General features: G+C 44.0%; 1 protein-coding gene across 1 annotated transcript in view; it reads right to left on the reverse strand.

The window, feature by feature from the left end:
* NFE2L3 (NFE2 like bZIP transcription factor 3) overlaps nucleotides 1–15230 on the reverse strand; it is a 31757-nt gene that overhangs the window by 4453 nt on the left and 12074 nt on the right. Inside the window, exon 2 of the mRNA XM_075558264.1 lies at nucleotides 320–490. Within this exon, the coding sequence (XP_075414379.1) occupies nucleotides 320–490 (171 nt within the window). The remainder of the gene's footprint in view (nucleotides 1–319; nucleotides 491–15230) is intronic.

Below are 15230 nucleotides of genomic sequence, written 5' to 3' on the forward strand. Positions count from 1 at the left end.
AAGAACTCCTTTTACTATGTTTATTACTGAAATAATGCTCCACGAATGAAACTGATTTACTGGGATTACTATATATTTGGGAATCTGTAGATATAGGTATCTGCTGAGATAGGTATACAACGAAAATTTTGATTTTCATTGAGGATTTTGTTGTCATTTGTCCAAATGACATGTCCTGTAAGTCTAGAGTTAAATGGAAATAAATTCTGTGGGTGGATGCCACATTAAAAATGTGTTTCGTATAATAGGGCACATTGACATGCAAAATTCATTCGCAACACACGTGGTGAAAGCCAAATGTTCCACCATGCTTGCTTACCTCATTCCTTGATTCAGAGGGCTTTTCTGCCTCCCAGTCAGGTCTATGTGCTGTGTTACTTTCAACTTCATTATTCTGCTGGAGTGAGTCCTGAGCTGACACCCTCTGTTCACCTTCATGTTGGGAACTGTAACCCACAGCTTCGCGCCCTTCTCTCAGAACCTGTATTTCCTAAAAAAGTTCCCCAAAATATTCAAACTAGGAATCCATATTTCATCAGACAAGTAAAAAAACCTTTAAAACAGCATTGTACATGCTACTCAGCCTTCATAAAGTTTACAAGTTGACACTATTCCTCTGGTTCCTCGAGGCTTCCTCACCCCCCACTACCATGTTCCCAGTGCTGCTTCCCAGTTCAGACTAGACCGGAACCATGTACAACCATGTATAGAAAGGGATGGGAGCTCACAACACAGAATCCGGGAGTGGGAATTGTGATGCTAGAAGGGAAGGGGGAAGAGGAGGGGAATGGGGGAACCAATCACAATGATCGTCACATAACCATACACCCCTCTACAATAGAACAATAGAAAACATGGGAGACAGCGGCCCGTGTGAGATTATAATCACAATGTACAAGCTGGTAGCAAGGGCTCAATAGAAAGTAAATGTCTAGAAGAGAATGAGGGCAACAAATGTATAAACATGCCTGGATTGTGATTTTTTTTTGTAATCATTGGGGTCTCGTACAATTCTTATCACAAATCTATTGTGTCAAGAACGTGTACATTTGTTGCCATCATTCTCAAAACATTTGCCTTCTACTTGAGCCCTTAATATCTGCTGCTCATTTCCCCTCCCTCCCCACTCCCCCCTACCTCATAAACCCTACATCATTCATAAATTATTTTGTCATATATTACACTGTCCAACGTCTCCCCCCTGCCTTCTCTGTTGTCTCTCCCCCAGGGAAGAGGCTATATGTAGACTATTATAATCAGTTCCCCCTTTCTACCCCATATTTCTCTCCACCCTCCAGGCATTGCCACTCTCACTACTGGTATTGAAGGAGTCATCTGTCCTGGTTACCCTGTGTTTCCAGTTGCTATCTGTGCCTATGTGTACATCCTCTGGTCTAGCCAGATTTGTAAGGTAGAATTGGGATGATAGTGGGGGAGGGGAAGCATTTAAGAACTAGAGGGAAGTTACATGTTTCATTGTTGCTAACCTGCACTCTGACTGGTTCATCTCCTCCCACAACCCTTCAGTAAGGGGTGTCCGGTTGACTACCATTGGGTTTTGAGTCTCCACTCTGCACTCACCCACATTTTCAATGATACGAATTTTTTGTTCCTTGATGCTTGATACCTGATCTCTTCGACAGCTTGTGTGTTTCTCTTCCATGTGGGCTTTGTTGCTTCTGAGCTAGATGGCCACTTGTTTATCTTCAAGCCTTTAAGACCCCAGACGTTATATCTTTTGATAGCTGGCCACCATCAGCTTTCTTCACATTTGCTTATGCACACATTTATCTTCATTGATTCTATCAGGGAGGTGGGCACCCATTGATATTATTTTTAGTTCTTTTGAGTCTGATAACTGGTCCCTTCTGCACCTTGTGGTCAGACAGGCTGGTGTGCTTCTTCCATGTGGGCTTTGAGGCTTCTCAGCTAGATGGTTGCTTGTTTATCTTCAAGCCTTTAAGACCCCTTGTTGCAACAGAGCAACAAGGAGAGCACAGCAATGAAGTCCCCAAGGGAAATCAAAAGTAGACTTTGGGGCCAGTTGTGGCACCCCATCAGACTTGAACAGAAAATACTCATAAAGGTCAACAAACAGACCTGGAACTATCTATAGGCTTCTTTTTTTGTTGGTTTTGCTTTTTGTTTTCTTTTGCTTTGTCTTGTTTTTGTGCTTATCATCTCTGAATGTCTCGATAAGATAGGCGAGATAAACAATCCTGGAGAAAATCAACGGGAACGGCAATTCTGGGGTGACGGAGTTGGGAGGGGAGTTGTTAAACCCAGGGGCAAGGAAACAAGTGATCTAAAATTGATGGTGAGGAGGGCATAGGATGCCTAGTGGGGCTTGATCCAGTGCAATGTAGTCGAGAGGAATAATGAAACCTGAAAGGAACTAGGGCAAAGGGCATTTATAGAGCTCTAAACAGGCATAAGCGTATATAAATATATAACAGGGAAATAGATCTATGTACATATATTTATATGTTAAGTATTAAGGCAACAGATGGACATTGGGCCTCTACTCAAGTATTCCCTCAATGCAAGAACACTTTGTTCAAATAACCCGGCTTTCTGACATAACTTCCCTATATGATAGCCTAAGATAAAAAGGGTGTATAAGCAAACATGGTGAAGAAAGCTGATGGTGCCCAGCTATCAAAAGATATAGTGTCTGGGGTCTTAATCGCTTGAAGAAAAACAAGCAGCCATCTAGCTTAAAGTAACAAAGCCCATATGGGAGAAGCACACCCGTCTGTGTGATCATGAGGTGTCCATGAGATCAGGTACTAGGCATCCCAGAACAATGTGGTAGTTATATAACTCAATTTGAGAGGATTATGAGGGAAGGAGTGGAGTCTAGTCTGTCAATCGGATGATAGCCAATGAGGCTTCCGTGTGGGCACGGTCTTTTGAGAATTCTGGGAAATCTGGTATTTCCTCCTTGGATGTGGGAAACTCTGCCACACCCTGGGAGACATAGCAGCTGACAAGACACATGGACCCACCCTGATGCAGAGACCCCTGCCAGAGCAGAGAAGTTTCCAATGACACTGGATCCAAAGACTTTCTACCCACTGGCCTGTGATCTATATTCGGCATCATTGCATGTGTTTCATGAGTCTGAAGAGGGCTTTATAGATTGGTATCAGACATGGGGCTAATATAGGACTTATGGATTTGATCTGGACTTGGCTGGGATGTTTTCTCAATGTTCAGTTCCTCTTGTATATAAATCTCTTTCTTGTACACATGTGTGTCCATGGATTTGTTTCTCTAGTCTACCCAGACTAACACAATCCAGAACAAAAAATATCACATCAATGTGAATGAGGGAGAGTTCAGAGTGGAGACCCAAAGCCCATCTGTAGACAATTGGACACCCCCTTACAGAAGGTCAGGGTGCAGTATAGCACTGTGTTGTTTTTTTCCTGAGTCAGAGAGTGAGTGAGAAAATGAGAGTGAGAGTGAGTGAGTGAGACAGTGAGAGAGAGTGAGATAGAGTGAGGTAGTGAGTGAGTGAGAGCGCTAGTTTATTGTGACAAAGTTGGACGTGCGCAGCAACACTCCATTGTTAAATGGAAGTGGTATATACGAGATCGGGCCAAAGCAGGACCTGAAGGAACAAGTAAGCTGCATGAAGAAGTGGCCCAAATGCCCACAGTCTCCACTCCTGTCACATTGCCTCCTTTCTCCCAGTCTGCACCTATGGCCTCCTGGGGAGTTCCTTACCATACTTTAAGTAAAGACCAAAAAAGTCATGCTTGGTTTACGGATGGCTCTGCACGATATGCAGGTGCCACTCATAAGTGGACAGCAGCAGCACTACAGCCCCTTTCTGGGATCTCCCTAAAGGACAGTGGTGAAGGGAAATCTTCCCAATGGGCAGAACTTCGAGCAGTGCACCTGGCCGTTCAGTTTGCATATGAGGAAAAATGGCCAGATGTGAGATTATGTACTGATTCATGGGCTGTGGCTAATGGCTTGGCTGGATGGTCAGGGAATTGGAAGGACCATGATTGGAAAATTGGTGACAAGGTGTGGGGAAGAGGTGGATAGACCTCTCTGAATGGGCCAAGAAAGTAAAGCTAATTTTATCTCAAATGAACGCTCTCCAAAGGATTACCTCTGAAGAGGAGTACTTTAATAATCAAGTGGATAAGATGACACGCGCTGTGGAGACTGGTCGTCCTCTTTCCTCTGCCACTCCTGTTATCGCCCAATGGGCACATGAACAAAGTGGACATGGTGGCAGGGATGGAGGTTATGCATGGGCACAGCAACATGGACTTCCACTCACCAAGGCTGACTTGGCCACTGCCACTGCTGAGTGTCCCATTTGCCAGCAACAGAAACCAACATTAAGTCCAAGATATGGGACCATTCCTCGGGGGAGATCTCCTTGGGGGAGATCAAAACCCATCTGTAGGCAACTGAACATCCCCTTACAGAAGGGTCACAGGGAGGAGACGAGCTAATCAGGGTGCAGTGTAGCAACGATGAAATATATTGAAATATATCACTTTCCTCTAGTTCTTAAATGCTCCCCCCACCCTGCCCACCTACCTCCAGTATCCTGATCCCAATTCTACCTTACAAATCCAGCTAGACCAGAAGATATACACCGGTATAGATAGGAACTGGAAACACAGGGAATCTAGGACAGATGATCCCTTCAGGACCAGTGGTGAGAGTAGAGATACTGGGAGGGTGGAAGGAAGATGGGATAGAAAGGGGGTACCGATTACAGGGATCTACATATAACCTCTCTGGGGAATGGACAACCCAAAAGTGAGTGAAGGGAGACGCTGGACAGTGTAAGACATGACTATATAATAAGTTATAAATTATCAAGGGTTCATGAGGGAGGGTGTGATGGGGAGGGAGGGAGAAAAATGAGCTGATACCAAAGGCTCAAGTACCAAGCAATGTTTTGAGCATGATGAGGGCAACAAATGTACAAATGTGCTTGACACATGGATGTATGTGTGGATTGTGATAAGTGTTATATGAGCCTTCAATAAAATGATTTTTTTTAATTTAAAAGAATAGACTCCTGAGACAGCTAACTTGGTTTGCAAATTTGCTTTTGGTGGGTGAAGGAACTTTTGATCTCTCTGTCATTTGATATAATTTACAGTAGCAGTTGTCAACCTGTGGGTCTTGACCCTTTTGGGGGTTGAACGACCCTTTCACAGGGGTCACCCAATATATCCTGCACATCAGATATTGATATTACAATTCATAACAGTAGCGAAATCACAGTTATGAAGTAGCAACGAAAATAATTTTATGGTTGGGGGTCACCACAACATGAGGAACTGTATTAAAGAGTTGTGGCATTAGGAAGGTTGATAACCCCTGATTTAGAGCCATGAAGCTGGATCTGTTGAAGTAGTCTGAATCGTGAGTTAATATAACATACATGCACATGCACACAAGAGACTATAGCTTGTAACTTTACATAAATAAACAATAAAAAGATTCAAGGGTTTAAAAACAAAGTGAGATTAAACCCATAAGGAAATTAAACCAGTAAAAACCAACCTGGGAAGGTTAATTGTGGGGAAAATTTTCAGTCTGCAATGAAACTTGGAGGAAGTACTTGAGTGGTCCGAGTGGCTATGTGCTGGACTACCAGCCAAAAGGTTAGTGGTTCGAGCCTACGCAGAGTCACCATGGAAGTAAGACGTGGTGGTCTGCTTTAGCACTGGAAATACTCCATGGAGTGCTTCTAATAGGCACCAGGAGGGAGGTTTGCTCTCCTTAGAACACGCACCCACACTAGCTCCTCAGGACTGCGAGGACCCAGAGACCCAGTGCAGGAGTAGGAAGGCAGAGGAAACAAGGAAAAAACAGAAACAGGGAGGAAGGGAGATGAGTGCTGTTACATTGCTGGGCAAGCAATCAATGCTATGTACAAAACATAAAACAGTCTCAAAGTATCCCACAGAACTTGTGGGAACTACAAAAAGGACACATGGTTGAAGGGCAGGAAAGGTGTGCAGCAGGGATGGCGTCCTCTCCCTAATTCAGTCTGTATGCCGAGCCCATTTCCAGAGAGGCGGGATGAAGCGCCAAAGAAGAGTGTGGCATGAGGATGGCAGGAAGGCTCATTTACAACGTGAGAGATGGAGAAGACACACCTTGCTTGCTGAAAGTGAGGAGAACTTGAAGCACTTGTCATTGGAGATCAAGGAGTGCAGCCTTGAGCATGGATTACAACTCAAATGTAAGGATGACTAAAATTGTTACAAGTGGATCAACAGGGAACATGAGCAACAGAGAAGAGATCGGAGTTGTTAAAATTTCATCTTGTGTGTCCCCCTACTATCATGAGCACAGTTCTACCTCATAAGCCTGGCTAGACTAGAGCATGCACACTGGTACAGGTAAGAGCTCTCGATACATGGACTCCAGGACAGACAACACCCCTAGGAACAGTAATGGGAGCAGTGATACCATAGGCAGTGGTTCTCAACCTTCCTAATGCTGCGACCCTACCATACAGTTCCTTATGTGGTGGTGATCCTCCAACCAAAATATTATTTTGTTGCTACTTCATAACTGTACTTTTATTACTGTTATGAATTGGGTGGCCCCTGTGAAAGGGTAGTTCAATCTCCATAGGGGTTGCGACCCACAGGTTGAGGACGCTCCATAGGGGTAGGGTGAAGATGGCGAAAGAAGGAACTGATAGCAAGGATTGATGTATACACCCCACCCCCAACCACCCCCAGGGGAACGAACAACAGAAAAGTGGGTGAAGGGAGACAGCAGATAGTATAAGACATGAAAATAATTGATCATTTATCAAGGGTTCATGGGGGAGATGAGGCGAAGGGAGCTGATACCAAGGGCTCCAGTAGAAAGAAAATGTTTTGGAAAGGATGATGGCAACAATATGTACAAATGTGCTTGATGTATGGATTGATGTATGGATTGTTATAAGAGATGTAAGAACCTCCAATAAAATGGTTTATTAAAATTTTTTTTTCATCTTGCTAGGATCCATAATCAATACTCATAGAACAGTCAAGTGATAAATGATCTGTTACCTTGGGTAAGTCTGCTGCACAAGAAGTCTTTACCATGTTGAAAAAGGGTGTTACCTTGGGAACTAAGGGGTGCCTGACTGAAGCCAGGATGTTTTCAACTGCCTCACGTGCACAGGGACGTTGGACGTGAATAAGAAGGACTAAAGAGGAGCCGCTGCATTGAATTACAGTGCAGGTAAAGATTATCAAAAGCACTTGGAACTGTCAGTCACGGAAGCGGGACCTCGAGGCCAGGAGACTTGGTCTTCTGTGCTTCAGATACGGTGTCAGGAGAGACCAGTCCCTGGAGAAGGACATCATACTTGGTAAAGCAGCGGGGCAGTGAGAGAGAGGAAGCCTTCCACCACAAGACGGATGGACACAGCGACTGACTGCAACAAGGGGCTCGAACTAAGAACCACCGTGGGGATGACACAGGACTGACTGGGGCAGTGTTTTGGTCTACTGTGCATAGTCGGAAATACTCCACTGACTTGGCGGCACTGAACAGCAAAGAGAAAAATAGCAACGCTTCAGGAAACCTTGACGGATACATTTCGCAATGGCCAAAGCTAACAGCGCATTATCCAGGGCAAACCTACGTCTGGTGGGCCTTCAGAGCTGGGCACGAGGCCACTTCAGTGTCCTTTCCGCCCAAAACGTCATGGCCTCAAGCCAATCACGAGGAAACACCAGACAAATCAAAACTGGAAGGTGTTTGACTAGATAACTGGTTGATCCTCTTCAAAAACCTCAAGGTCAAGAAATACCAAGGCTAAGAACTCTTCCAGATTGAGACTAAAGAGATTTGAGAAATAAAGGCAATGTATGACCCTGGATTAGAGGTGAGGTCGGGAGAGGAAAGGAGAGAAGTTAGGGAACAACAAATACGGTACACAAATAGTTAAGTCAACAGCTCATCCCACCCCAGTGACAAGGCTCTTTGTGGGCTGGGCACCTTTACAAAAGCACAGGGGCTCCTCTTTTCTCCTGGGGACCCACCTATCTTACAGTCAGTAACTGAGCACTTAATCTTACATGGACGGTAAGTTTTTTACATAAAATCGTTTAAATAAAAAAATATGTGACAGAGATACTTTAGAAACCATCCACTTCTGAAACCATTCTCTTTTGTACTCATGGATGTGCATTTTAACCATTGTTATTATTTTTTAATTTAAAAGTTAGCTATAAAGAATTCATTTTGATTGTGACCCCCTTCATACTTTATGTCTGCACATATAAGAGAAAATTAAACTTCTCAAACACTTCTTAGTGAGTTTTTAAAAAGTACGTTGGTACTTTCCATGTACGGCCTATAGGAAAGATTTAGTTTCAAATTTTAAAAAAATTAAGGTACTAGGATAACTTCTGTTGTAGCTCCCCCCGCCGCCCCGCCATGGAGGAATGGAATTTTTAATTTCATTTTAGTCTATTTATATTTAAATACCCACATGTGGCCACTAGCGCCAAGCTGGGAGTGAATTCTAAGCTTTCACCTTATTTATTTATTAACCATTTTATTGGGGGCTCATACAACTGTTATCACAATCCATACATATATCAATTGTATAGAGTACATTTGTACATTAGTCGTCCTCAACATTCTCAAAACATTTGCTCTCCTCTTAAGGCCCTGGCATCAGCGCCTCATTCTTTCTGCCTCCTTCTCCCCTCCCCCACCTCATGAACCCTTGATAATTTATAACTTATTATTTTGTCATATCTTACACTGTCTGACGTCTCCCTTCACCCACTTTTCTGTTGTCGGTCCCCAAGGGAGGAGCTTACATGTAGATCCCTGTATTCGGTTCCCCCTTTCTACCCGGTTGTAGTTTTTAACAGATTTTTATGTAGAATAATTTTAGTTGGCATGCAAGTAATCGAATGTGTTGCCACCTGCTTGAGCATATGAAAAATCATGTGTACATTTAAAATTTTATGATTACTGGCAATAGAAAGCTCTTGTTCTCAGATGTGCACAGAAATATTTGGGGATGGGGTAATGCAACAGCTGATTCCGTCTGGAACGTTGCACAGGAAAACAATCACCTATCTGTGACTATATACACACAACACAGGTGACTCCTTATTCCTGAAGTCTTTCAGTTATGATGAGCTGCACTTAGGATTGGTTTTAAAAATATTTCTTATATTATGTACTATACACACAAGATTTTAGCATGTAATTTGGGGATGTTATCATTCTCACATGCTCAGATCAGATTTATACAGGCCCTGATTTAAAATTTAAAAAGCTTTAATAATAAAAACAAACATAACACACAGGCTGGAGCCATTGGAACGAAAATCTATCTCAAGTCAGAGATTGCGTGCTCGTTTGCACAAGAGTAGCTTTGGGCTATGAATGAGATTTGTTTGTTCCTGTGTGGGTCAGATTTGAAGAGAAGTTGGCACAGGCACCTACTTTAGTGCAAGGACAGGGAGGAAAGTGAGACTTTCTGCTCCCCTGAATACGTTCCGCCAGAAAGCCACACGGGTGTAGCTCGAGTCTCTCCAGAGGGTCGCGATGAGTTGAAACTGATTTGATGAGTGAGTTTGGTTGGGAAAAAGTGCAAAGCAAATCGCCAAGTCTCCGGAGGGCTCTCCCCACCCCCCCCCCCCGGGCTCGCCCCCCCTCCCCTCCGGTGAGTCTGAACTGCCCACCTTTGACACTAGCAACTGAGTGCCCAACCACAGTACCAGCAAGCCTCTTATCAATCGAGAGAGAAATCAAATGGGACAAAATGTAAGCAACAGGGAAACCTGTGCAAAGATGTGCATGCTACTCTTGGAACGTTTTTGTAAAGCTGAAAATATTCCTAAATTCAAAGTTCCTCCCCAACATCTCTATATAAAAAGTTACTTTGGCCAAGGGGTTGACCCAGTACTTTCCCTGCTTTCTTTTCTCTTTCCTAATTATCCTGTTTTCCCTGAAAGTCTTATCAATTGCTTTAATAATTAGTCTTACCTTTTCCTGTACATTTTCACTTCACATTCCATTTTCTTATCTAATTCTTTGGCTATGCTTCCAAATTAATGTCACATGACATTCTTATCTTCTTCCTGAGTGATTAACAGAGACCTTTTTAATGTTTCGCCCCAATAAGAGTTGTATGTGGACTTTATCCAGTATACTCTGAGTGGTAAGAATAATGAAAAAACATATTCAGACTTTGGCTCATCTGAGCTTACATTTCAAAGGGACAGGAGACTACAAGTGAATTAGTACATACCATAGTTGTGCTATACTACCTTACGGGGGTCAAAGAGGAGAAAGGGACAGAGAAACCTAGTGAAAATGAGGAGGGAAATAGCGAGGAGAATACATTCCAGGATCCATGATGTTCAAAGATTGTGTTCCTCAGCTTGTTACCATAATGAATCTAATCTAATTAGGCCATGAGCTCGTGCCCTAAGGAGGGATTTGTGGGCATTTCCTACTTTTCCTTTTAACAAATATTAAAAGGCCCTCATATACATTTCTTTGCACACATGTGCAAATAGGATAAACTCCTAGAATTTCTGCCAGGTTAATGGGTATGTGCGTTTAATTTGATGGCTACTGCCCAAAATCCCTTTGACAATGCTTGTGCCAATTAAAATTATCAACAGTTTAAAATAGGTGAAAACAAATTATCTTGTAATTCTAATATTTCTCTCCCTCCGAATGAAGGTGAACACCATTCACAAGTTAACAGCATCTGTATGGCCTCTCTATTAGTGACTTTCACTCGCCTGGTTTTAAATGGACTGGTAAGACCCTAAGATCAACTTTCATTGCCTGCTCCCATCCAGTCTCCACAGAGGTCCGTCTGTGGATACTCTAACAGTTGAGATGGGTGTGGAGGATGGTCTGGTTTTAAAAGAAGTGGAGGGCTCTAGTAGATATTTTGAAAAAAGCACACATTTGTTGATGGACTGGGAACAGGGAGAAGAACTAGATTTGTGGCTTAAACCGTTGACAGGGAAACAATCACAACTTCTTCCGCTTGGGAGATGAGAGAGGAAACGTCAAGACTTCTCAATTCTACCCAGCGAGTGGTGAGGAAAGGTCCAACCTGGAGTTAAAACAGGGGCTGGGGGACATCGACATAATTTTCCTCTTCATATCCAGGGGAATGGAGGAGAGCCCCAGCCAGAGTGCAGAGAAGGGGAGCACAAACAGGTCAGGCAGAGAAGCCAGCAAGCAGGTTTCGAGAGCAGATGGCAGTGATATCTTAGAGCCCAAGGGTGTTTCACGAAGAAAGGAGTGGCTGATGGTGTTGCTGCTGCTTGGAGGTGGCCTCAGGACAGAAATCTTGTTGGCAATAAAATGCTTCAAAAGCGAGTTTTAGGGCTGAAGCCAAGCGGTACTGCATGGAAGAGTCAATGGGAAGACATTGGAAACTGTACTTGACAATTCTTTCAGGAATTTTGGCTATGAAGCTGAGCAGTGTTTTCTTGTGTTTTCGTAAGGCACTGATTCAGGAAGAGTGGCGAACTGCAAAGTAGCATCTTTTAGAAAGCAAGAGTACAGACTCCACGGTACACGTGGCTGATTTTTCAAAGGGAAAACAAAACCTTTATTTCCATATTTGAAGAGTATTCTTTGGAAGGAGAAATGGATATTTGGTGTCAAAGAACACCTTTAGATGAAACTTAAAGGGTATCATGTTCAAAGGCTGTGAGCATTTCCTCTTCCTCTTCCCCCAAGTAGAGAGGCAGCGAGACTTGGAGAGCATCCCTTTCCCTGACTTACAACATACTTACTACACATTCAAGTTACTATCTTTATAAATATATTTATATATAACTACTAGCAATCTGGTTTGTCTCTCTAGAGAACCCTGTCCAACACAGATACTTACTATAGTCCATCTATTTTTAATGTGTGTGCACACACTGTTAACACACATTTATTAATTTACATGTAATGTTTCCAATTCCCAAGGAAAAATAAAGATGGAATAAGAAACTGATAAAAGGCAATAAAAATTAAATCTGACTGACCGTGAAATGAGAGGCCTTTCACTCACATTTGTTCCAACTTATGATGGAAGGTCACAAGAGGAGGAGAGAGGGCTCTGAACAATTCAGCTGGGGCAACAGGTGGATACCAGGACTGTCCACAGGACTATCCTATCTGGGAACACAGTTTACCTTACACAAAAATCTTCTAAGGAAAAAAAGAGGACCTGATGCAAAGGGCTTAAGTGGAGAGCAAATGCCTTGAGAATGATTGGGGCAAAGAATGTACGGATGTGCTTTATACAATTGATGTATGTATATGTATGGGCTGTGATAAGAGTTGTATGAGCCCCTAATAAAATGTAAAAAAAAAAAATCTTCTAAGGTAATTTCTTCCTTCCTTCCCTCCTTCCTTCCCCTAACTGTAATTTCGCCAGAGCCTGCTGTGGTGTACCAGGAGTGCTGTGTGGAGGAAGGAGTATGCATCCAAAGGGACGACTAATGCCCAAACCTCAAAAACAAAGAAGGGGTGAGTTTGAATAACAACATTCCCAAGTTGTCATGAGGTGCATCATCTCTATCTGTTAAGTTTAGGTGTGGTGGTACTTCTTAGTATTTTACAGAAGCCCTAGCTATGCTGCCCTGGGAGCACTGGACTGTTAGCCAGCAACAAGGTCGGGGGCTCAAACCTACCAGCTGATCTACCAAAATAAGGCTCTCTGCTTCTATAGAGATGTCCAAAGCTTCACAACCCCCCCAAAGGGTTACTGTACATACAGATTGACCAAATGGGTTTTATTTTTTGGGGGGTGTTTATTGCTATATATACTACAAGGTTTTAAGTGTCTCAGTGTATGTGTTTAGTTTCAGACTCTCATGGTCCCCTGCAAGGAAGCATTTGTGGCTGGCTAATAGGGACAGCCTCCAATCATGCCCCTCAAGAAACCCCTCTGCTGCTGAGCACCCTTCCCTAGGGCGAAGGCCTACTCAGGGGGCCTAACGTGCCAGGGCTGATGGATCAGCTGGTGCTGGTCTGAGAGCCTGGTGTGGGATGATTCTGACGGGCTGTTTGAGTCCAGCGCTCCCTCCACCGTCGGCCTGCACCACACCCTGACTTTCCCTTCAGCCTAGTCCTTCCCTTCCACAGGGATGGTTCTCCAGAGAACTCTCTTCCTTGAGTGGGAAAGAGACCAAAATTCCGAGGCAGGGATGGACGGATGTTTCAGCATTGCAATGTTTATATTTAGAAAAAGGCCTATCACGTGTTATATAATTTGCAGTCCACAAAGCACTATAGAAATCTGGGCTAGGATGGATCAAGTGCAAAGGGACGGAGGCGAATGGTCCAGCAAGAAGGCTTGGTAGTGTGTCAGGGTTAAGCACTCAGAAGCTAACTGGAAGGTCAGGGGCTTGAACTTGGCAGTTGGTCCACAGGAGAAAAGGCCTGGTATCCATTCCCAGCCTAGGAAATCCCACTGGGCAATTCCATTTTTGTCATATATGGCCAATATAAGAGAGAACGGACCCAAGGCTACCACCATCACCACCCCTACTGCTATGACCCCGGGCAGTTTTGTTTTTTTTAAAACATTTTATTAGGGGCTCATACAACTCTTATCACAATCCATACATATATATACACATCAATTGTATAAAGCACATCCGTACATTCTTTGCCCTAATAATTTTCAAAGCATTTGTTCTCCACTTAAGTCCTTTGCATCAGGTCCTCTTTTTTCCCCCCTCCCTCCCCACTGCCCCCTCCCTCATTAGCTCTTGATAATTTATAGATTGTTATTTTGTCATATCTTGCCCTATCCGGAGTCTCCCTCCCCCCGCCTTCTCTGCCGTCCATCTCCCAGGTTACATGTGGATCCTTGTAATCGGTTCCCCCTTTCCAACCCACTCACCCTCTACTCTCCCAGTATCGCCCCTCACACCCCTGGTCCTGAAGGTATCATCCACCCTAGATTCCCTGTGCCTCCAGCTCCCATATGCACCAGTGTACAACCTCTGCCCTATCTAGTCCTGCAAGGTAGAATTCGGATCATGGTAGTTGGGGGGAAGAAGCATCCAGGAACTGGGGGAAAGCTGTGTTCTTCATCGGTACTACCTCGCACCCTGACTGACCCATCTCCTGTCCTAAACCCCTCTGTGAGGGGATCCCCAGTGGCTGACAAATGGATCTGCACTTCCCCCTTCATTCACTATGGTATATATATATTTTTGCATGATGCCTTATACCTGGTCCCTTTGGCACCTCGTGATCGCACAGGCTGGTGTGCTTCTTCCATGTGGGCTTTGTTGCTTCTGAGCTAGATGGCCGCTTGTTCACCTTCAAGCCTTTAAGACCCCAGACACTATCTCTTTTGATAGCCGGGCACCATCAGCTTTCTTTGCCACATTTGCTTATGCACCTGTTTGTCTTCGGCGATCATATCATGGAGGTGTGCAGCCAATGATAGGATTTTTTTGTTCTTTGATGCCTGATAACTGATCCCTTCAGAACCACGTGATCACACAGGCTGGTGTGTTCTTCCATGTGGGCTTTGTTGCTTCTGAGCAAGATGGCCGCTTGTTTATCTTCAAGCCTTTAAGACCTCAGACACTATCTCTCTTGATAGCCGGGCACCATCAGCTTTCTTCACCACATTTACTTGTTCACCCGCTTTGGCTTCAGCAGTTGTGTCTGGAGGGTGAGCATCGTAGAGTGCCAATTTAATAAAAGAAAGTATTCATGCATTGAGGGAATGCTTGAGTAGAGACCCCGGGCCAGTTTTAAAACCCTCTTTGGCCCTTAGTTTGAGCATCTGTGAAATGAGATAATACTACACATTTCAAGGAAGTAGCTGAACAAGAAAACAAACCAACACACTACCACTGGGTTGGTTCCGACTCACAGCAGTCCAGTAGGACAGAGAACTGCTTCTTAGTGTTTCCAAGACTGTGAATCTTTGTAGGAGCAGCCAGTCTCACCTTTCCGTGGAGCAGTTGGTGGGTTTGAAGTACCGTTGGTTCTGTTAGCAGCCACTGCTCCACCAGGGCTCCGTCACTAAAGAAAAATCAAACCCAAACCAAACTCACCGCCATCGAGTCGATGTTAAGTTATAGTGACTCTATACGACAGGGTGGAACTGCCTCTGTGAGGCTCTGAGTCTACCTCCACAGAAGTAGAAAGCCCTGCCTCTCTCCTGCAGAGCAGCTGGTGACGTTGAACAGCTAACTTTTCAGGACGTAACCTAA

The sequence above is a fragment of the Tenrec ecaudatus genome, chromosome 9 (genome assembly GCF_050624435.1).
Source record: "Tenrec ecaudatus isolate mTenEca1 chromosome 9, mTenEca1.hap1, whole genome shotgun sequence".
Lineage (NCBI taxonomy): Eukaryota > Metazoa > Chordata > Mammalia > Afrosoricida > Tenrecidae > Tenrec > Tenrec ecaudatus.